At 40.2% G+C, this 23,824-nt stretch overlaps 1 protein-coding gene across 1 annotated transcript; it reads right to left on the bottom strand.

Moving 5' to 3' along the window:
- Nucleotides 1-1,498: 1,498 nt before the first annotated feature.
- On the bottom strand, nt 1,499-7,505 carry stc2a (stanniocalcin 2a). Its single transcript, XM_061835921.1, has 4 exons — nt 7,157-7,505; nt 5,503-5,645; nt 3,795-4,006; nt 1,499-3,654 (listed from the first exon to the last, which is right to left on the bottom strand). Exons 1-4 carry the CDS (start codon nt 7,293-7,295, stop codon nt 3,300-3,302), a joined length of 849 nt encoding a protein of 282 aa, XP_061691905.1. The 5' UTR covers nt 7,296-7,505; the 3' UTR covers nt 1,499-3,299.
- Between the last annotated feature and the right edge of the window lie 16,319 nt (nt 7,506-23,824).

The raw sequence follows: 23,824 nt of genomic DNA, 5'->3' as shown, positions 1-23,824 counted from the left end.
TATCGGGCAATGCTCCTGTGCTTGCAGGGTGCTTCACAGTGCAAATAAATAATAACCGAGAAGCAAGTAAACACAATATGAAGCCCCATGCATCAAAAATTAATTAATGGCCAAGTCAGTGCAGGCCGAATAGAAAAATAGAACCTCAATAGAACATCTATTTGGCTTACTACTCATAGATGTGAAGAAAGCTATACTATAAACAAGCAGAGCCGTAAGGTAACTGCAATTAAGACCTGTCATACCATTTGATAACTGAGCTGTCAGACATCAGACAAAAAAAAAAAAAATCACTAGAAATTATATTCATTATTAATCCAGTAGTCAAGATAATTGTTATAGTTACAGTTATGTCAGTTATCCAAACAATACTATTAAACCCAGTAGACGGTCGTGCATTTGGTACCAGGTCTGATTGTGGGGACTTTCTCCACTTAATCCACCATCAGAAATGATTAATATACAAAATAACCACCCAAAACTGTCACTCGTACATCATAATGGATAACAGCTATAACCGGAGATACCTACTAACCCTTGAAAATTAAATATAAATGCAATAATTTTGAAAGACATCTTTACCCATGATTGGTTTGGTTCAAATTCTGTACATTGTCGAATTGTGTAAAGGCAAAATCACAACTCCTGCCTCTGTTCAACTCCTTTCGGAACTAATTTAGTTTGAACTTCACCGCTTCCCGAGAAATATGAAAGAAATGTCACCATCCAGTGGTTATTTTGTATAACCACAATTCTCTTTCATGACGTGACACCGAAACGGTGGAGGTCACCGTGTTAGTGTAACATAAACTGTGTATGCTATGTTGTGATTTATAATGTTCTTCTTTCCTCCCATTAACTCTGTTTGAAATGTAAAAAAAAAAAAAGACAAATAAGCGTTATTTGTTAACGTGACAAGTTTGTCGCAACTGCAGATACGGGCCAAGTAAACTAGCTCAGTGCCGCATGGGTTAATAGCAAGTCAGTCCATCAAATTTATGTCCTTTGTGTAAATGTTTTGTGCCATGGCGTTCTCTTGCTTACAACTCTTAAAAAACTACACTATGAACACACCCCTAAGCAGATGATGTCAATGTTTTGATCCCTCAATAAGCAGCTAGTTCCAATACAGTGCGTGACACTTTAAAACTTTAAACACAGGCTGTGTAAACACTGCCAAGAGATGGGGCAGCCAGTCAGATGAGAACACGGTGTCCTTTAACATGTATGCACACCTGAGACGAACGCTCGCTGCTGAGCCGATGTCGTGACCGCTGATAAAGTACAACTGCTCTGCTACTACTCCATATTGTACTTATGTAAAATAGGAACAAAAGTAATTAACATTTTGCCATGCAAAATAAAGACTAACATTTTAATGACTGCAAGCTCTAAATGACCACGAATCCTGAAATATGAATTGGGTCACAAAACTTGTAAACCACATTTGAATTGTAGAGGCTACGTGCAGAACATAAAATATGAGTACATCATTGGGTGATGAAAAAAGGAACAAGGTTAGTTTATTGTTCTGATACATAAAGACAAGTCACTACATTGAACAAAATGTTACGTTACACATTTACAGTACATTTCAATAAAAATAGCTTATGTCTCCTTAGGTCTCCAACCTCTGTAGAAAAGGGAATTTTTTTTTAATTTTAAAATGGAGATTGTAATGGTTTCAAAATTACAGGGTCATACATCTTCAAACAAAATTGAAATTTATGTTGCTATATTGTCCTCATGCTTTAGAGGATAGTTTGTCATGCATACCTTATTTTTACTGTAAATGCATGGCTGGGCTTAAAAGGTCAACAGCAGATGTCAATAACCTGAGGGAAGACTTGTATATTTAAAAAAAAAAAAAAAAAAAAAGGCCTTTCTCCCATCTACTTCCTACACAGGCCTGCCTCTTGGAGTTACTGGCTCTTGGCCGAGGCCCAGAGGAATGCTCTAGTGGCCTCTGTAAATATAACATTTATAATAACATACCCCATGAGTGGACGAAACCCACTTCCTGGGTCCTTGCTGTATCGCCTGCAGCTCAAACAGCCGCAATAACAGGAACTCACATCGCTGCTGACCGTGGGGAGGGACTTTTGAGGAAAAGGACTAATTTCAAGGGTGCGAGCAGGCATGGGACACAAAAACAGTGGGAAACATGGCTCAACCCAGTCCAGAACAATGAGCATAAATACCATATAGAATTTTGTGATGTAGGTGAGACTTGGTCAAATTAGGTATCCTGTATAAAGTGGTGTGTTTGGTGTAGATGGCGGGTCAGATGTTTTTTTTTTTTTTTTTTAAACTTTCAGCAGTCCAACAAAAGCTGACAAAAGTGCAACAGCAAAGAAATTTGTGGCTCAACATCATAAAGACAGAACATTCAATAACCTCACTTCTTGGTAGAAAACATGCTTGCTGGGACCCTTTTCGACAGTACTCATTTGCTGATGGTAACACTGAAACATTTGCCAGTGCACAAGAACAGCTTTGGACGTTACATCCGTCACGTCTGTTCAATTGATTATTTCGTGTCTGCACTGTTAACTGGCCAACAATTTTCAGATTTGGGTGACATCCAAACTCAGTTTACCTATTATTAATATGTTCATTTGAATTCCTAACTTTTCTGTTGGCCTCGTGGGTGTAATAATGCACTAAAATTAATATGTGCCAGAACTGGACTTCAAACTTGTACAATTGGTATTTCACTATCAAGTATCTTTATAATTACAATACAGAATCCCATTTGCATACAACAAATGGTGTATGTTTCCTATCTACAACACAATATGAGATAGGTGCAATACTGTGAGAAAAACAGCATGCTGTATACTTCCTCAAACGCATAACTATTTAATATTTGTAACTATATTTATACATGTTCATATAAATATAGTTTTTTCCTATTTACATTTTAATATTTCAACATTTCAGAGAGAATAAAATAAATACAAATAATCACATTTTACAGTAAGTATGATTAGAAAAAAATGCTAGATTAGCCAAAACAGTCCTAAAAGTAGAAATAATCACCATAATAATAATAATCATTATTCATTACAAAAAAATGTGGCCTGTAGTCAGGCGTAACAATGCATGCTATGCCACAATTACCCTGCAAGTTTATCATGTGGGACTGCTGGAATGACTGTAAAAGGTAAAAAAAGAACACAGAAAAAGTTTTTTTTTTTTCCCCCCTCTGTTCAGTTTGTGTCTGTGTGTTCATGTGTAAATGTCCAAGTGTGCTATTAAATGGTGTGGGGATATCAGTGTTGTAACCACTTGTATTTTCACCTCCTAATGTCAGTGGCCTCGGGGTCTTCTTGGTCCACTGCCACTCCAGTATCTGGACCCTGGCGGCGCAGTCCCTGGCTGCGACCACGAGGGTGGCCGTGGAACCCAGCCTTACCGGGTTTGTCCCTGTCACCGTGGCGTAGGTGGCGAGGGTGCTCAGGCTGGGGTTGAGACGGCGAGGGGCGGCGTTGTTCGTCAGCTGAGGGTGAAGGCGTCAGGGTGGAGCAGAGGCTGAGACTGTCGCACAAAGCTCCCCAGTTCTGCTCGCACTGAAGCCGCACACTACGGGTTAATGCTTCTTTCACTTCATCTCCGCAACCCAGCAAAATATTCACGAGCTCCACATAAGGACTAAGCAGATAGAAGTCCATAAATTACATGATGTTTGGACAAATAGAGGCAAAATCCTTTGACTAAACAAGGATGAATGGCAAAAAGATATCTTAGAAAGGCCAAGCTTTTTTTTAATAACACACTGTCCAGATGCTTACCCTTTAGGGAAGAGATCTTGGAAATGGATCATCTCCACCATCACGGCCACGTTCTCCTTAGCAGCTGAGCACAGATTATGTTTGATGTAACACTCTCTCTGGAGCTGGAACACCATCTCCTTAATGGAAACACACTTCCTACTGATGCAGCTAAACTTGTGCCGAAGCCCGTGGGCCATACACTTCAGCGCATCCTTGATGAAAGATTTTCCCTAAACAAAACAAGCACAAGCACAACAAAACCTTTTGGAACAGAAGCCAAAGTATTTTCGCTCAACGCAGTGCTGACACTGCAATTCTTGCTTCACACTAGGATTCGATTGCAGGGTGTTAAAACAAACGCCACAGCAATTGGAGGCGCTTGGAATGGCGAGGAAAGCCATATTTGGAACAATTACAATGAAAGCAATCGTGACTTGGAGAAAAGAGATTTATGTGAACTAACAGTAAATTCCAATACATGTCAATATAAACAATAAAAATTTAACCAACACTAGAGCTGCACGTTTTCGGCCCAAATCACAACCATGATTATTCCTCATGTTGGATATTAAAAAAAATAATAAAAAAAAGAAAAAAAAATCTAACTAAATATATGTGACAGTTTTGAGTTCAAAATTATTTTTTTGTATAAGAATAAATTATGGGAAATAAATAAACATCCCCCACCCCAAAAAAAAATCTATTTTAGGGCTAACTGAATATATGTGCAATTACGAAGTGCAATCATGAATTGTAACTCAGTGGAAGCCAAAACAATTAATGCATCGAATACGATTGACTGCAACCATTTTCATTTGAAAATCCCCATTGTCAGTAAAGCATAATGTTCAAGGATGGTGTAACTTTGTTATTCTGTTTGATCATCGTTCAGTCATGCATGGTCACAGTCTGCAAAGAACTTGACAGTTGTGATTTTCTTCTGTACATACTCCCGTCTTATTTCATTGCATTCAGGCCAGCTAAAAAGCAGAAGTCAAGGCAGCTACTACCAAGATTTCTAATCGTGTCTTTCCATGACATGCCAATCTCTGCTAATGTGTCAAGAGGTCCACCTTCAAAATTAGAGCTTAATGTATCACTACATTGAAGAACAATGCCATTTGATGGCTATTATTTTGAAGTTTGCATCAGAATGCAGTGCCAGGGCTTGATGAAGCTTTAACCATGCATTTGCGTCTGATGGCTGGCTGACTAGGTTGCGGGCACTGCTCCAAATGAAGCACTTTTCAGATGCAGCAGCGCCCGCATTTAAAAAAAAAAAAAAAAAAGAAAAAAAATACTTGCTGATAATAAGGCTCATTTAATTGTGGCAGGCAACATTGTAACCACAATAAAAATGTGATTGTGTAGACCAAAACGTAAAGTCATGTCATATAATGACAGGAACTGCGGGAGACCAAAACCATTAGATAAAGCCCACCATGAATACATGAAAGTGTTCCAAAAAGCTCAAAGGGGCTTGAATAAAAAGTGTTTTAATAGGCTTTTGCCCAGACAGTTTGAGACTCTTAGTCCTAACTTTTATGTGCATCGAGCAGTTAGTAGATGTGATGCCATAATTGCATATTTACAAAAGCTTGTCCTTTTGGAGGCATGCACAAACAGAAATAAACAAATCTGTTCGCAGATGAGTCTGGAGAAGCGAGTCATCATAAAGGAATGTTGCCCTCTGGTTATACAATTCTTGCAAATGGTCCGGTAATACCTGAGAGTCAAATTTGCCAGCATTATGCAGGAACGTCATGCAGATCTCCTGTAGCCCGCGTATCTCGCAGGAGTTGTTCTCAAAGCACTCGAACACACCGCAGCCGACATCACCCGCACTCGTAAGACAATGCTGGATCTCGGCTGAAACGCAGTGTAGAGAACAGGTTGGAAGAGGCAGTTGCAGCGATGTGTTGAAGAGAAAGCTGCTGGATACACAGCATTCAAATTTTACACAAACGCAAGGGGCTGTTAAACCAAAGAGAGAAAAATGCAAGTAGGACACATGAGGGGGTGAGGTCTCGTTTCCCTATAGGTGGCACCACGGTCCATCTGAAATGCTTTGAATTGAGCATTGAGCTGGTGCATTGCAGATGTGGGCTTCTTGTCGTGGATTCTAGTGCAGTCATTTATCTTGCCTGAACAGCAACATGTGGAGTACATTGAGAATACCGGGACATGCAAATGCAAACATCAAACCTTGTGAATATTTGCTTCCGGTTATTTCTTTACAGTCAGACTCCAGTCATGAATGACAAGGGGGGAAAAAAAACACAGAAAACACTGATCAATGTGAAATTGATGGCAGTTGCTCACGTAAGGATTTGGGTTTTGCAGTTCTACAACACACCTGTTGGACTTTAGTAAAGCATCATCCTGGGCGTGCTACCTCAAAGCTAATTTTTTTTCCCCCTTCCCTTTATGTGCAAAACCGCCAGACAAGCCCCCCGGATAGTATGCCTTAGTTGAACTTAAGTGCACAGGAAAAGTGAGCCGCTGACGGCAGTGCTTGTTTTGGCATCAGAGGAATGTGCTTGGATCGTACGAGCTTGGCTGCAGCATGCATTGAGTTACACGCTGCTGTTACAGGACCGGGAGGGGAGGGAAGAGGGGTTTCCACTATTAAAACTGTCAGGGAGCTTCATCAAGGAAATCAGCAACTAATATTTTCAGCCTGACAAACCGGGGCTGTCTTTGACAGTAATACAGGTGCAAAATCTAAAGAAAAGCAGTGCATTATAAGGAAGCAATGATGCACAAGTTGTACCATTGCATTACAGATTATTTTATGTCAGTTATTTCCAACCATTGTGCCAAGAGAGATCATCCAGTGTGCCGTAGGAAACTATCCATTCCCACTTAATTGATCAGATAATGATTTATTTACTACAAAACAACGATTCCTTGTTCCTCTATCTATGCCACCAGTGTATAGTGACAGGCAGAACAATTAAATGCGCTTCCACAGAGGCAGAGGGTAAGTAATTAACCTGTGGAGCCACTTTTCCTGACATTTTTGTTTGGTGGTGTGCACTTGATATCTCCCCTGTCCACCTCCACCTCCGCCCCCATGCAAAATACGTGTCTTGGCTCAATAATTGTTGGGAAATATTGCCCAAGACCAAACTATTAATAGTTTACCAACATACTGGATTCCTGTCCACGGTTACTTAGGTACTAAGATATTTTTTTTTTCGTAAGTACGTCTGGCTGCTAGATTTATCGTTTATAGTTTGAAGCAGAAGCGGCCAACAACAAATATTTAGATGGCTGGAGGTGACCCCCCCCCCCCACGCGCACACACAGGCGCCCATGCATGCATACACGCACGCACGCACGCACGTGTCCCACTGACACTGTGCTGTGTAGCTAACCTGTATTCTGCAGCGAGAGGCGTCCTTTTGAGAAGACGGGCTTCTCAGGCGGCGTGTCGTAAATGTCGCTACTATCCGAGGCGACCACTTGCTCCAGTCCAGAGAGAACCAGCAGCGCAACGGTCACTTGAAGAAACATCGCGTCTCTGCCCTTTCTCCGGCAAAGATCCGCCAGTGTACGTGGAAGGCGTGCGTAAACGCGTGCGTAGATGGCGCGTGATGGTTCACCGCGGATTGGCTGCAGCTCGGTGTCGAAGTGAATGCATGCGCCGCCGTGGATGCTGCCTATATTTCTCAGGGTCCCGGGTGTCAATTTGGATGAAGGAGTTAAGCAGGTGTTGTCGCTCGGCGCCTCTCAGCCAATCGGAGACGCCGACATCCAAGTCCTTTGCTTTGAAGGGCGTGGCCAGACAAAGTTCCCCCATTTTAACAAAAAACTGTCGAGCAATAAACGAAATATTCGCGACCGATTCTGAACTGGTATTGGTGGTTCTGGGACCATTAAGCAGCGTTTGGAACACTTGGAATCTAATACACGAGCAAAACCACAGCCACTAGTTGCACGACTTGCATTCAAGTGCTAGAAAAGCAATGTTGTGTCAAAGCCCGACAAAGAACAGTTAGGCCCATGGTCCTTGCTCAGGTTTGACCCTTTAAGCATATCACCCATCAAATGATCAGGCAATGATTGATTCCACTTCCAAATAAGTTACATGAGCCATTTAAGTGTCAAAACGTCTTGGATTTAACATAGACCACAAACAACTCAGTAATGTCCCAATAGAATTTTGAGCGCACACTGGTGAGAGGTGGTGTAAAAAGTATTTTACCATGTGGGTTTTCAGGTTTCATTTTTTGAGGGTGACAGGGAATAACTGTCAGTGCACCAAGACTCAAGTTCTTTGAATGTTTCCAGTCGTCATGGAAACGGTGTTTTCACTTATAGGTGTTGCATGGTGTAAACCCCCATATCCCCGTCTCTCTCACCCAAGTGCCAGGGGAGGCTGCTTGTGCGCTACCAAATGGAAACGAAGTGTCAACAAAATTGAATGGTTGGCAACGTGCACTTCGGTTACAATCCTCTAGGGGGCCCAACAGATACACATTGTTGCTCAATTGCCTCAATGCAGAATGCAGTACTGTATGATGAGGCTGAGAGATTTATGGTGGAAGAAGGACACTTCGAAGGCTCCCACAAACACACTCCGTGACTTCTCAAATGAAATCCACGCAAGCTTCCTCAACTCTCTCTCCTGCTCTTCTTACTGTGTGACGACTGTAGGAATGCACACAGTCAGTTACTGTTTCGGGAAATGTATTTATATTTTAAGCGTCTTAAACATTTAATAATCATACATTTGTATAATATTAAGGAGTCTAATTTACGTAATTGCGCCTGCGCAGTGGCACGTGTGTCTGTCTGGAACACGGTCTGGAAGATGATTTATACGAATAGCATTGTGAGTTCTTTCGGCAGTCTGTGCCAATGATGATTCAGTAAAGTCATCCAAATAAACATGCATGCAAACGCATTGCTATGATTACACATTGCCTTTTTTGTGTTAAGTGATTATGGGATGTTCAAATGAACCCTTGACCGTGTAGTGTTCATCAAGTTAGCGGTACTCCCGCACCACAAGTGGCGCAATTATGAGATTCAAAATAAGAAAACCGGAAGTATTCTGGTAGCTATTTGTTCACCGTGATCATATGGTGTTTTGTTGGTGTTTCCGTTAGCAGAATAGCCAATAATAACCAATTCACGTTTATTTCCAGTAATTAATAAATGGTTGATGTGTGCGCATTTTGGGCTGCAGATACAAATTATCACCGATGGATTCCGAGAGTTTTTACGGCATCCCAAAGACGTGTGAAGCGCATTGAACGCTCACATGAAGCCATTACGTGACACAAGTGGAACCATACTTACCGACCATGTTCGCTTTTAGCACTTTATATTGCCATGGTAAAACACTTAGCTTATAATGATTTGTTTTATAATATACTAATGACATTATGATATTGGATATCATATTGTTTAGGTTTCATGATATTTGGCACAAACTAAGATACATCTTACATTAGCGAATAACCTGCATCTCACGCTTCCATACTGCTTCTGTACTTATGGCCCGTCTTAAGTTTGGCAATGACCATATGGATGATACAGAGGAGTCATGGGAGAAAGTTGTGTGGTCAGATGAGACCAAAATGGAACTTTTGTTCATAATTCCACTAACCATGTTTGGATGAAGACGAATGATGAGTTCATTCCCAAGAACACCATCCCTACTGTAAAGCGTGGGGGTGGTAGCATCATGCTTTTGGGGGGTGGGGGTTCTGCACATGGGACAGGAGGCCTGCACTGTTTTAAGGAGAGGATGACCACAGCCATATATTGTGAGATTTTGGGGAACAACCTCCTTCCTTCAGTCAGAGCAATGAAGATGGGCCGTGGCTGGGTCTTTCAACATGACAATGACCCGAAGCGCACAGCCAGGAAAACCAAGGAGTGGCTCCGTAAGAAGCATATCAAGGTTCTGGTGTGGCCTCGCCAGTGTCCAGACCTAAACCCAATAGAAAATCTTTGGAGGGAGCTGAAACTTGTTTTTTGTGTTTTTCAGTGTCAGGCCACAAACCTGTCTGATCGAGAGAAGATCTGTGTGGAGGAGAGGGCCAAAATCCCTCCTGCAGTGTGTGCAAACCTGGTGAACAACTACAGGACACGTTTCACCTCTGCAATTGAAAACAAATGCTACTGTACTAAATATTAAGTGTTTTTCTCAGGTGTTCAAATACTTATTTGCTGCTGTGTCACACAAATCGTTAAAAAAAGCATACATTGTGATCTTTGCATTTTTGTTTTTAGATTATCTCTCTCACAGTGGACATGCACCTATGATGAAAATTTCAGACACCTCCATGATTTCTAAGTGGGAGAACTTGCAATATACCAGGGTGTTCAAATATTTATTTTCTTCACTGTAGATGTGAATAATAATATAATAATAATAATATACAAACAAGTCACGTATGGAGACGTCGGCCATCTGAATATTTTGCAATCAGCATTTGAATGATTAACTCTTATATGCATCAAGAGACTTAAATCTTTGGTCTTGGCCGAAATCAAAAGTTATCGATCAAAAATGTACCCCCAAGTCAGGCCAGCGGGCAGATTTGGGACGCATTTGTCTGTAACTTCGTATTGAAGACAAATTCTGGTTCCTGAATTGTATAGAAGCTTAGCTGCACACCTTTGTTTGGCATCAGCCGGCCCAACCTTGCATCCTCTGATGAAATGTTAAACTGTGGGCTGGATGGTGGTGACTGGTTCGAGCGTCTGCCTCACAGTTCTGAGGACCGAGGTTAAAATCCGGGCCCCGCTTGTGTGAAATTTGCATGTTCTCCTCATTGATCGTTGGGTTGGCTCCAGCACCCCCGTGACCTTTGTGAGGATAAGCAGCTAAGAAAAAGGATGGATGGATGGATACAATGTGACCCTAACTTATTAATTTTTTGTACAAAAACTGAAAAGTAAAACGTGGTTTCTTCACAGCATTCACGTTTTTTAAATTCCAGATTTTTTGGGGTTTTGTGAGCCGGCCATTTTTCTCACTACTTATACTTCCAAAGGTGCTATTAACATGAAAATGTCACCAGATGCTGGGAACAACACAAGTATTTCATATATAATTGGAATCTATAAACTCAGAAATTAAGTTGTGTGGAAAAATGTGAAATGATACGGACAAAGTATTGAACACATGAAGGGTGGAGCAAAAAGGTATAGAAACACAAGACAACACCTAAAATCTATCCAGCCTCTTGAAAGTGAAAATTAATATCAGCTGGTTCAGTCCTAATTGTAGAAATACGTAGAAAAAAAAAATCCAGTATCAATTCAGTCTCACATTTTTTATCTCAGTCATTCTTGATAGGTTACGATACTTTTGAGACCCCATCCCACCCCCAACCATAAAAAGAGTTCCAGTCTATGTACCACAAAATGGTCAAGGTTGATGGGAACAGAGTGGAAATTGCAAAGCAGCAATATTTGAAGTCTGCTGATTTGGGCAACTCACATGGGGGGTGTAACGCACCATGGCACATGTCTCTGGAGAGTTTGCATGTTTCCACTAGAGCTTCAACCACAAACTGGAATCTCCTGCTAAACTGAAGTCAGTTGAAACCCACCCTCGCTGTAAACACACCCTCAATTTGATCCAATCCGTGAGTTGCATTTGACCACAGGCCACTAATGTGAGTCACCATTCACAATCCATGGGAAAAAATGCAGTCAAACCCAAACTCATGTGATGCTTATAGACAAGTATGCTAGTCATTTAAATCCATGCTCTATTAGATGCCAGAGGAATTAACATTTTCCCACTCAGAGTACAATTTGCATTTAAACCACAATATACTGGTAAAATATGAATTGAAGTTCAAATACAAAGAGAGGTGGAACAGTGACTGTATGTGACATTGCAAAATGGAAGCAAGTCTTGTGAGACTCTGCTCATTGAGCAGTTAAATGAATAACTCCAATTGCCGTTTTTGCGTGTGTGTGATGCCAACATACAAGAGTACCAGTTATGGTAAAGAAGTAAAATATGAGACAGAACTGTATTATACAGTATGTAGGATGAGCAATGCAACTGTTTAAATGGTAAATACATATACAAATTAATTTTACTCGGCAGATCCTAAAATAAATAGCATCTAGTTGAAACATAGTGGCTAATGACTACCTTTAAAAACGACTAGAGGTTTGCCAACAAATCGCAACATTTTTACAGCGCTGAAAATGTTTTTTTTCCACAGCTAATATTTTCATCCTCCTCTTCCCTCACCACAACTGCACGATGAAATGGTGAGTAGTTTTATTTTCACTGTTGTATTTAGTTGTTAAACACTGTATGACTTTACACTTAAAAATGCTTAAATAAAACTGGAGAAACAACTCCTGTACAGTTGTTGTGATGGCAACGGTATGAGTCCTCATACAAAACATTACATTTTACGTTATGAAAACATTATTTTAAAATTATAAAAACTTGGAGGTAAACCAGCTTCAAGGAACAGAACTTTGTTTCACTTTCGAGGTTCCACTCTGGTCTCATCTGTACCTGCCTGTAAAATACTGTAATAAGTCTGTAAACTGGTAATAGTTGCATTCTCTCTCTGGGAGGGCGAACCTCGCACTCTCACCCTGCCCCCCCTTACATACAAACATACACCCATTCGGCCTCTCTGTTGTGGTTTCACTAGTTGAGCACGCAACAGGGGTCCCAACTCAGAACATGTTTGCTTTCTGGGTACTAGACTACAACAAAATGAATGAATGATACTGCTGTCACAGCACATTTGTTAATTATCTGGAGAGTCATCCAAGGAAGCCTTATGCAGCACAAACAAGGGATGGCCAGTAGTAACACCGCTCGCTGCTATAACTCGCTAAATGAAGCTTGGCCAAAGTTCAGCGTGAATGTCAACATTTTTTTCATAAACTTTCTAAATCACAACACAGCTTTCCTCCATTCCTTCTTCAATCACTAGCTCCCGTTGACTCAGGATACTGATTAATTATTCTCATGTGCGTTCTTTGGGTCTCAATCACAAATAAAGGTGTGGAAATGTTGCAACTGTGTACAAATATTAAGAGGTATATTCAAATCAATCATATTTGTGATGTGTCCATCCTGGTCAATTTTCTTCTTACCACCGTTCGTATGTTTGTTAATCAGAAGTCACTCCACATGATGAGTTTGTGCCTGGGAGCTGCAATCTGCATAAACCACCCCCATTTTTCCCTATAAAATAATGTCCCTTCGATGCTTCTCAGCCAATGTTCAGAGCATCAAAGTAACAACAAGTTAAAGAAAAAAAGTCACAAAAGATATATATATATATATATATATTATATATATATAAATATATATATATAATATATATATATATATATATATATATATATATATATATATATATATATATAATTGGAAAGCTTCCTGAACATAGAAACTGACGACATATCCTGGTAATAATCATGCTAATCATGTTTAATGGATTCCAGAGTTGAAGAACACAATGCAAGTGCATAAAAACGCATAAACAGCGATCTCGTTTGATGTGCGTCCCGTATTGGTGCCGCACGAAAATGAGTACGGACGCACAAAGCACATTCATTCATATTCATTCTCCATCCATAGACTAATCATTTAAGACCACACCTTCCTACACTGTATGGCCTTAAATTTTTTGCTCTTTCTTTATATTACACCCATTTTCTAAAATCATTTGTTCATTTTTTCTTCATTAATGTACACAAAGCACAACATATTGACAGAAAAAAACTGAATTGTTGAAATTTTTGTAGATTTATTAAAAAAAGAAATACTGAAATATCACAAAATCAAAAGTATTCATACAATTTAATCGGACACATATTTAACTTTGGTGCTGTCAATTTCTTCTAATTATCCTTGAGATCGTTCTAAACCTTCATTGTAGTCAAGCTGTGTTTGATTATACTGATGGGACATAACCTTTTCCATATAAGACCTTAGAGCTCACAGTGCATGTCAAAGCAAATGAAAGTAATGTGGTCAAAGGAACTGCCTGAAGAGCTACAGATACAATTGTGGCAAAACACAGATCAGGACAAGGTTACAAAAAAATTATCGTGCTCTTAAGGTTCCTAAGAGCACAGTGGCCTCCATAATCCTTAAATGGAAGACATTTGGGACGACCAGAACCCTTCTGAGAGCTGGCCGTTTGGCCAAACTGAGCAATCGGGGTAGAAGAACCACGGTGAGAGATGTAAAGAAGAGCCCAAATATCACTGTGGCTGAGCTCCAGAGATGGAGTCTGGAGATGACTGAAAGATTTAGAAAGTCAACCATTACTGCAGCCCTCCACAAATCAGGGTTTTATGGCAGAGTGGCCCGACAGAAGCCTCTCCTCAGTGCAAGACACCCTGAAAGCCCACATGGAGTTTTCTAAAAAAATATCTGAAAGACTCCAGTATGATGAAAAATAAGATTCTCTGGTCAGATGACGCAATGATAGAACTTTTTGGCCTTCATTCTAAGTCCCAACAGTGAAGCATGGTGGCAGCAACATCATGCAGTGGGTTTTTTTTTCACCTGCAGGGACAGGAAAACTAGTTCCAATTGAAGGAAACATAAATGCAGACAAGTGCAGGGATATCCTGGATGAGTGCTCAGGACTTCGCACTGGGCCAAAGGTTTACCTTCCAATAAGACAATGACCCTTAGCAGCTAAAATAACGTCAAGTAAAGTGGCATCATCACAACTCTGTAAATCACTGTTTTTGAATGGCCCAGCTAGAGCCCTGACTTAAACCTAATTCAGTATCCCTGGAGAGACCTGAACAAGACTGTCCACCAATGTGCAGCATCCAACATGATAGAACTGGAGATTATCTATAAGGAGGAATGGTAATCCCCAAATCCAGGTGTGAAAAATCTTCTATTTAGTACTGCGTAAAAGGTTGGAATACTTATAGCTGTGTGATATTTTAGTTTTTCTTTTTAAATAAATCTTCATAGATGTAAAGATGTGTTTTATTTGCTGTGTGTACATTAATGAGGAAAAAAACTAAATGATTTGAGCAAATGACACTAGTATAACTAAAAGTAAAATATTTACAGGAGTGTGAATACTTTCCATAACCACTGTACTTTACAGTGAGTTTGGTTAGAGCTGTTATGGAGTCTTGTTACATGGGATGTGCTAATTGAAAGCTAAACCTGGGTGGCCCATCTCTTTTTCTCAGCCCTAAAGCCTCCCAGTCAACCAATCACTTAAGGTCATGACCACGCGGACAGACATTCAGAATCCTGGCCACGGTGTAGGAGGAATACCCACTGGTCATCAGGGAAGAGGAGGGAATGGGTCCAGGTGGGGACAGTGAAGTGGGCTGCATTTGAAAATCTGTCAATTCTAAGAATTACATTGTTATCTTTAAGGTAATAAAATCTAGGGCAATGGAGGCCTGGCGGTAGGGTAGTGGATGAATCAGAGCAGAACTGGCTTTGGAGGATGACTGATTTTGAGGACAAACTGTGCAGGTTGAGACGAATGATCAGGTATCTTTCTCCATAGTGAGCCAACAGAACGAAGGAAGGTCAATGTTTGTTGGATTCCGGGATGATAGTTGAGTAATGAGGTCCAATTACAGAACCTGAGAGCGGATAGAGTCAGGGACAACCAACAAAAAGGTCTATGAGGATTTACCTCCTACCTGTACCCAAGTCATGGTGAAAACTCTTCTAAAACTCTTCAATCATTAGTTAAAACATACCAGCATTCTCACATCACTTCATTATAAAGCTTTCAAATAATCACATGGGACTTTTGATTTGTCGGACAAATTTTTTGGAGTAGTTGAATGAGTAACATAAAATTGATTGGTGATTCTTGTTTACATGCTCACAAATTGCGAGTGGGAATATTGACCCCGCGTCCGAACCTTGTGAAGCACAATTTTGCAAGCATTGGATTGTTGGCCCACTAATAGGGAATGTGATCTGAAAGATGACGTGGATGAAAATTAATAGACTGAAATTTTGAGGTTATGTTTGACATTCATTGGAATTGAACCTGCTGCAATGATCATTGGTGGAGAAAGATTACAGTAAATGTTTACAGTGAAAATTGAGATCTGTCCTCTGCGAGCTGGTTGAACGTTCTGCACGCCTGATGTCATGTAGTAAGAAAGAAAAGTTTTTTAACTCCACATCAAATTTACTGTGGCGGGTCCCATTGCGTTTGTGTGTTACTGACGTTTACGTACACATACGCACAATGGCAGAGGCACGACAACACAGTTGCTTTCATGGACCACAGTCGGCGGTGTACCGAGAATGATGTGCCTGTTTACATTTAGAACTTAGTCTATTGTGTTTGCATGGCAAGTCTGCACTAAGCAACCTTTTATTGGTTTGTGATTGTTCTTGCATTGTCTTTTTGTCTCAAAAGTATTCTCTGTCAGTTGACTGTCTGTTGTCATAAAAGAGCGGCTCCAGCTACCGGAAACAAATTCGTCATGTGTTTTGTGTGGCAAAATAAAGATGATTGTGATTGAGGCATGCTGGTTTGACCTGCTTACTCACCTGACCAGTGAAAAAAAGAGGTTTTACTGGCCCTGCTCTGCAAGCCACCTCTGTGACGTGTGAGAGCACCTCATCCCGTGAACCTCACTTTTCTTGCTTAAAACAATGTCCTTTTATAGCCTTTGCTTTGTGCGGGTTAAAATTGCGCTGGCAAATTGCAAGTCTCATTACTGTCCATGTAAGCCCGCAGGCCTGGCCTGCACAAAGGAGTGATTGAGTGATAAGGGGAAAGAGATGGCCCATAGAGAGGCATCACCTTCGCCTCGATGAGGAGGTGATGTCATCGTCACTAGAGACAGGGGTCGACCTCTCTGATAGGTGGGCACGCTGGGACAAATGAGAGCAGCTTGTAGACAAAGGCCCCATTTAATGAGCCTGAGACAGGAGGCCAAAACTTACTCTGTGGGTGGCACATGGTGTCATAGCTCCTGAAAGACCAGTGAGCAATTAATCATGTGATTCAAACACTGGGCAAAGGGCTTATTATGTAAGGTCATTTCAGATCACACCACTGAGACGAAAGGGCCACGGTTTACACTCCTGTCACACATGAGCCCTCAAATTTTCTCCGATCCCACAACATTGTAGCCAGAGGTACTATATTTATCATGGTGGTCCGAGCCAACAATTGTGTAATATAATATGACACACTTACTCCTCATTAAAGCTGAAGGGCCCTTTGTGGCAGCCTGACAATCATTAGAAGCTCTTCATTGGCTTGGCTTGTTTACTCTCTTGTAATTACCAGGTGATTGTGCGGCCTGTGACCCACATTGAGAGTCAGGTCAGCCAAGCCATGGGGGATAATTGACAATCTTCAGGGAAGTGCACGTAGAGAAAGAGTGTTAGTGGAGAGATATTTGTTCCTGCATCATTAGACAGTGTTAGAAGACAAGCCAGCTCACAGTATACTTGCAGTGGAACAATACCTCTGTCCTCAGACCAAAACGGAGGCGATGTGATTGGTTGATAGGGATTTGTGATGAAATCAGCAGTCTTTGCATAGTTTCTGATGATAATGTTTACGATCAGAAAACAAATCTAAATATCAGATGAAGATAATCCAAGTTAGTATTTATTACGGTTTTCAAATCGTGATTTCATTTAAAGAAAAAAATATTCAAAGCTATCCGGCTTTGTATGAAATATGGAGAAAACAAATTGAGAAAATTTACTCCAAAACCACATCGATGACTCATCTGGGAGGTCACAAAGGAACTCAGGGACACATCTAAAGAACTGGTCTCCCAGATCAGTGTTCATTACTCAACAATAACGAAGAGAAATTTATTATGCCAGAGTTTAGAGGCTGCCTATCTGTAAACTGTGAGAGCAGGTGCAATGTGCGTCACTGGGATTCTCCTCTTCTCGCTGCTTAAGGAGCTAGGAGAGAAATTCTGAATTCTTAAATTCTGGGGGAGCGAGGGGAGAGGGTATTTATTTTATTTTTTTCTTTCATTCATTCATTCATTCATTCATTCATTTCCAGAGAATTAGCTGACATGCCCACAGTATTTGCAACCTTTAAGAATGTCTCAATACTTGACCATTTTGAAGCGTAATCTCAAAAATTTTGCAATTTTTTCTTCATGACTCAGCAATAGGGAAGAGAGAATAGGCAAAGTGCCAGATTTTCAAAGCAGAAAAAACACTGATGACTGAAAACCATACAAAGAGTGTGTATCTCTTTACATCTAGTGCAAAAGTAACAGAGTATTTCAAAAATTTAATATTATACCAAGAGTCACACGACTGACTAGTTCAGTGTTGAGTCGCATTTCGCAGGTTGCGTCTGTCTTTAGTTTCATCTATGGGATTGTCCCTAATCCTGCCATTTTGTATCACTGAATTACCGTATTATAGACAGGTCTAAAATATTCCAATTAATGATGCAATTTTTGCATTAGCTAATTTATGCTCGTTTTGTGACTTAGAAAACAGTGGCTAAAGTGGGCATGCAGCAGATCCTAAAGACACTTGCGGCCAAGACTTTGGAAATAGCTTCGACCATGTAGTTGTGCTTTACTGGTTGGCCTATGAAATTTGAAGACTTGATTCACTTGTGGTTTGTGTTCTGATTTGATTGAGTGAAACCATTTTAATGAATTGGTGTTTCAGTCCATCTTTCAGCACGATTTGCTGATTTAATCTGTCTGTCATTTTGGTGTCTGGAAGCTTGTGCTCGTGGGATTTTTTTTTCTTTTTAATTACACTGTAAACAACTGCTACTTGACTTTGGTATTCTCCATATATGATCTTTCCGTTCACAAGTAATCATATACCCACAAACTATAATTCTACTATTAATCCTGGCTATGGTAAGGAGAAAAATATCTCCATTTCCTTAAAAATGCTGGGATGGTTAAATGTTTTGACAGGCTCCTCACTGCAGGAGGAGCTGGGGACACAAACCCTCCAGTGTAAACCTCAGGATATGCACTAAGAACGTTTTGTTCCTGAGGGAAATCTCACTGATTAAATAAAACTATTTTGACAATACATCAAGTGACATTGCGAGAAGATGGATTTATGATCTTAAAAGCTGACCAACATATACCCAGACTCTTCACAACGCTGTCTGGAAAAAGCGACTATTTTTAGACTGTTGGTGTTATAATGTATTGAATCGTTATAATGAAAATGCTGTGTTTATTTGCAAACATGCAATCTTCTTGAAACATCTGTGAATGCATGTGAATTCACAAGTGTGCCAACTGCTAAAATACATATGCATATGCCTATTTTTAGCGCAGAGCCCCATACCAGACCATTCGGGGAGTTGTGGGGATAAAAGGACCCTTTATTAAAGATGGCATACAGGTCTCCTTCATAAGGTCCATGTGGGAAACGTAGAACATATGACATAAGCATTTGTGAGTATAGCTTGTGGTTCTGTCCCTAATATGGTGCGGCTGATGGATTCTTGTCTTATCGAATTGGAAGTCCCTTTCCTCCTCCTTCACCAATGCTCTTCCAACTAAAAGAGAAAAAAAGACAAGCATGAAATTTATATAAGTAATCCTATACTGCGCCAACTACCATCAACCACACTTTTCATGGAGTAAAGTGTGGAGCATGCTCATAACGCAATGATGCATCAAAATTGATTTGAAAATCAGTCTTGGGAAGTAACGGAATTCAAATGCTGGCGTTGAGTATTCAGGGTCCAAAAAAATGTAACCATAAACTGGTATAGAAAAAAAAAGAAAACTTGCAAACTAGTGGGCAAAGCAACATTTTGAGTAGTTTAGCAGCGCATCAAGAATAAATAGTCCCACAATGGAGTGCACAGAAGCACGGCCACCGGATGGCCATGTTGGCTCAAGCCGACAGTTTAAATCCGAGGGAATAAAAAAGTGTGAGATGTCAAAGTCATTCAACTGCTGGTGACAACAGGCTATGGAGGAGCGAGCGAGCGAGCTAACCAATGAGCCCCTACTTTGTAGTAGATATTTCAATATTCATCACTGAATCATCCGTCGCTTCTACTATTTCAACACCATATCACCATTGTAGCAACTAACCCTGTGACTGCGAATAAAAAAATATGTTTTTCCAGGTTGACATCATATATCGTCATCACTCAGGTTGCCACTTTTGAGAAATGAAATAAAGGATGCCCACCAAAGCATCACGGAGTCATGGCCCCACAGGCCTTGTCCCTGTGAAATGGGATTGCCACAGGAGTGTTTGGATGTTTGGTAGTGGCTGGTGGGTCCATAGGCGCAGAATGGCAGTCATGCTTCTGTCAGGCTACACCAGGATCTGCTATACCAGGTGTGACTGAAGAGTGAGTCAATAATGTTTGCAATTGTGAATTGAATTATTCATGTGCAATTGTAAAGAAAAAAAACCCCTCTGCTTTTAAAGCAGAAGTAACTGTAAAGTTTACTGTTATAATACTGTTTTGTTTTATATGAGTAGTGTTACATATATTGGGAGCAGTAAAGATTCAGTAGATATGATGGTTTTGTCCATACCTACAGTATTATCCTTGAGAAATTGAGTACAGTATCATGAATTGGAAATTATCCAGTACATATTAAGAGTTAGTTTTTATAGTGATCATATTAAAATTAACATACATTGCTTTTTTGCCTCTTTTTTATAAAATACAAAATACATTTTAAAAAATCTATCAATCTATCTATCTATCTATCTATCTATCTATCTATCTATCTATCTATCTATGACAATGGTAGGCTAATTGAAGACTCAAAATTGCTTGTATGTAAGAATGTGAGTGTAAATGGTTGTTTCTATGTGCCCTGTGATTGGCCAGCAACCAATTCAGGGTGGACCCCGCTTCCTTCTTGAAGATAGCTGAAATAGGATCCAGTACTTCCGCAAACCTTGTGAGGATAAGTGGCCCAGATAATGGATGGATATTCTTGCATTAATGTCGTATACAAAAATAAACAAACTCAAAACTCAGTTTGGGTGGGTGCAGTACGTAGGCTCCATTTAAAGAAATACAAGAGATTATCATTTACCTTTTTGTCAAAAACATTTTAAAAGTTTTTTATACATACATTTTATTTGCTGCTTATCCTCACAAGGGTCACAGGGAGTGCTGGAGCCAATCACAGCTGTCAATGCGCAGGAGGCATGGTACACCCTGAACTGGTTGTCAACCAATCGCAGGGCAAATTGAGACAAACAGCTACACTCACAATCACACCTAAGGACAATTTAGAGTGTCCAATTAATGTTGCATGTTTTTGGGATGTGGTAGGAAACCGGAGTGCCTGGAGAAAACCCATGCAGGCATGGGGAGGACATGCAAACTCCACACAGGTGGGACCAGGATTGAACTCGGGTCCTCAGAACTGTGAGGCAAAGGCCTTACCAGCTGCGCCACCGCGCCGCCAGTTTTCATTCAATTATTTTTTAAAAATTAGACATGTTACTATTTGAGTTTTGGATTATGGCAAATACAATAAAAGGTCAAATAAAAAAATGAACACAAACTATAAAGGGATCGTTATTACCCATACAAACACTCTACGTAGGACTTACCAAGGAATGGCGGGTACTTGGGTTCAGTTGGGTTCAGCTTGATGAAGAAAACTTTACATCTTGCACATCTTTGACTCTTATAAGGAATAGTTCCGATAAACAGAAATGTCTCTTGTTCTTTGTTCTTGTTACTTTGTTCTTTATTCTGAATGTGGTACCAGGCAGTACCGACTGCCGGAGAAAAATTCTTTGCGTGTTTTAACTTGGCCAATAAAGCTGATTCTGATTCTAATTGAAGGTCAGGTGGGTACCATAACAGTGTTCCTAAAGAAGTGAAGGCATTTTGGTGAAAAAGTTGAGCCAGTATTTTCCATTCTCAAGTGAACATGTGCGTGGTGTTTCTTTTTTTTATTTTTACTGATTCTAAATGGGCATGAAATAAAATGAAAATATATGCAAATAAAAATGATAGTGTTCTTTGGACAGAACAATCCAATAGGTATGCACACATTGCATTTTCCGGTTGCATCATTTTACCCTCTGGCGGGGTCATATGCGCTTAGTGAAATAATGGTGACAGAACCTAAAAATACAAAACATACCAGACAGCTTCACCAACCAAATTGATTATTGTCCAATAAAAACACAGAATTTAAATATATGTATCAATTTGCTGCGTGATTTTCTTCTGCAGAATGTGGAAAAAGGCTGTTTTACAACACTTGTCAGACATTTTGAGGGTTGAAAGGTATTTATTGTTTTTTTTTCTGAAACTATTATCAACACTTTAAATGAATTAATATTATGCACAACTGAGAGATCTCATGAGGACCAGTGATGCCAATACTCCCAGAAACCAGCATTTCCAGTAACAAGTAAAGTAACATTACTTTTCCCAGGAAAGTAATTAGACTACAATTACTATTTCAAACCAAGAATTGTTACTTTTATATCATCAATCCCGCTTACAAAACACTAATTCGTTTCTGGTGATTCGACTCAAGAGCACTCCAACTGTGCAGAAGCATTCAACCGAGACCTCTAAAAGTGATCAATTTGGGTGGTATCGTTTATTACACAATGCACAGTGACAATACCATACCAAATGTCCAATTTCACTGCTGTCACATTATATTTGTTACTTTCTTTAGTAAAAAGTGTATTTGACTATTAGTTTGTTAATTTACACTTTGAGAATACAGTTTTACTGGCATGTTAAACATGCAATGCATTCTGAGTGAATTATTCATACCGAGGTGCGCGGTCATAAACGGTCACAGAAGATAAGGACTAACTCACTAAAGGACTTCCATCCATCCATTTCCTGATCTGCTTATCCTCACAAGGTTGGAATGCGGGAGCCTATCCCAGCTATCTTCGGGCAGGAGGCGGGTACACCCAGAACTGGGTGCCAGCCAGCCAATCGCAGGGCACATAGAAAGAAACAACCATTGACACTCGCACCTATGAACAATTTAGTCTTCAATTTACCTACCATGCATGTTTTTTGGATGTGGGAAGAAACCGGAGTGCCCGGAGAAACCCGCGCAGGCATGGGGAGAACATGCAAACTCCACACAGGCAGGGCTGGAATTTGAATCCCAGTCCTCAGAATTGTGAGGCAGGCGCTCAAACTAGTCAGCCCAAGTATATGTCTTGGCTTGGAGCCGCTGGATGGTGGATCCTGTCCATTTCACAAACGGCAGAGATGTGTTAGCTCAAATAACACAAAACACACTGCACTTCAGGGAGTATTTTCTCTTTTTGAGTTGTGGGCATACTTTGATGGGCAACACCACATTATACTGGCATGACTGGGTACACTATGAATAAGGAAGTGGCGAAAATCACTTGGATGGCCACTGTATGGAATAAGGGCGCTGATGTAGTACGGGATGGAAAGTATACACCCAAACCTCTTGATGTCACGAGGATAGTTTTTACCCCTGCCTTCAAAATCAAGAAACTTCAGAAGGTGAAAAGGAGTTTTAAACCACATTGCAACAATTCAGTGCTAGATTTTTCTCATTCTTTGCACTCTTCAAGCCCTTTTCTTTAAACATACCTAATGTCTTTAGAAACAAAACCTCATGTCTTTAAAAACAAAACAAGCCCTTATATTTTTAGTATTTGAACTTGAATTGTTTTAATAAACATGTGTTTTAAATTGTTTACAATTGTACAATATTTTGAAAACATTGGCACCACAACTCCCGTCACTTTCCACAACATACCTTTGTAAACATTCTAAATCCCTGGGTGATATTCCCAGGCTGGCATTGTCATTAATTATAAGGGTTCTTCCCCCCCCCACACACACACACACACACCCGCCTCTTTTGCACCACAGTCAAGAAAAAGAGCTCACATACACACACACACGAACGCGCACTCACACACATTTTATTTTTAGTATTTGTTACTTTTCCATGAAAAATACATTGTGTTTAATCAAAACAATCATTGTTGTTTATGTGTCAGGTTCACCAATCAGACATTATCAGATATTATAAACACCTGGAGAGATTTGGCTCCCTTCATAGAAATCAAAGTATTCTTATATCTC

The sequence above is a fragment of the Syngnathoides biaculeatus genome, chromosome 11 (assembly GCF_019802595.1).
Source record: "Syngnathoides biaculeatus isolate LvHL_M chromosome 11, ASM1980259v1, whole genome shotgun sequence".
NCBI classification, from domain to species: Eukaryota; Metazoa; Chordata; class Actinopteri; order Syngnathiformes; family Syngnathidae; genus Syngnathoides; species Syngnathoides biaculeatus.
This window is presented reverse-complemented; position numbering and strand designations above follow the sequence as displayed.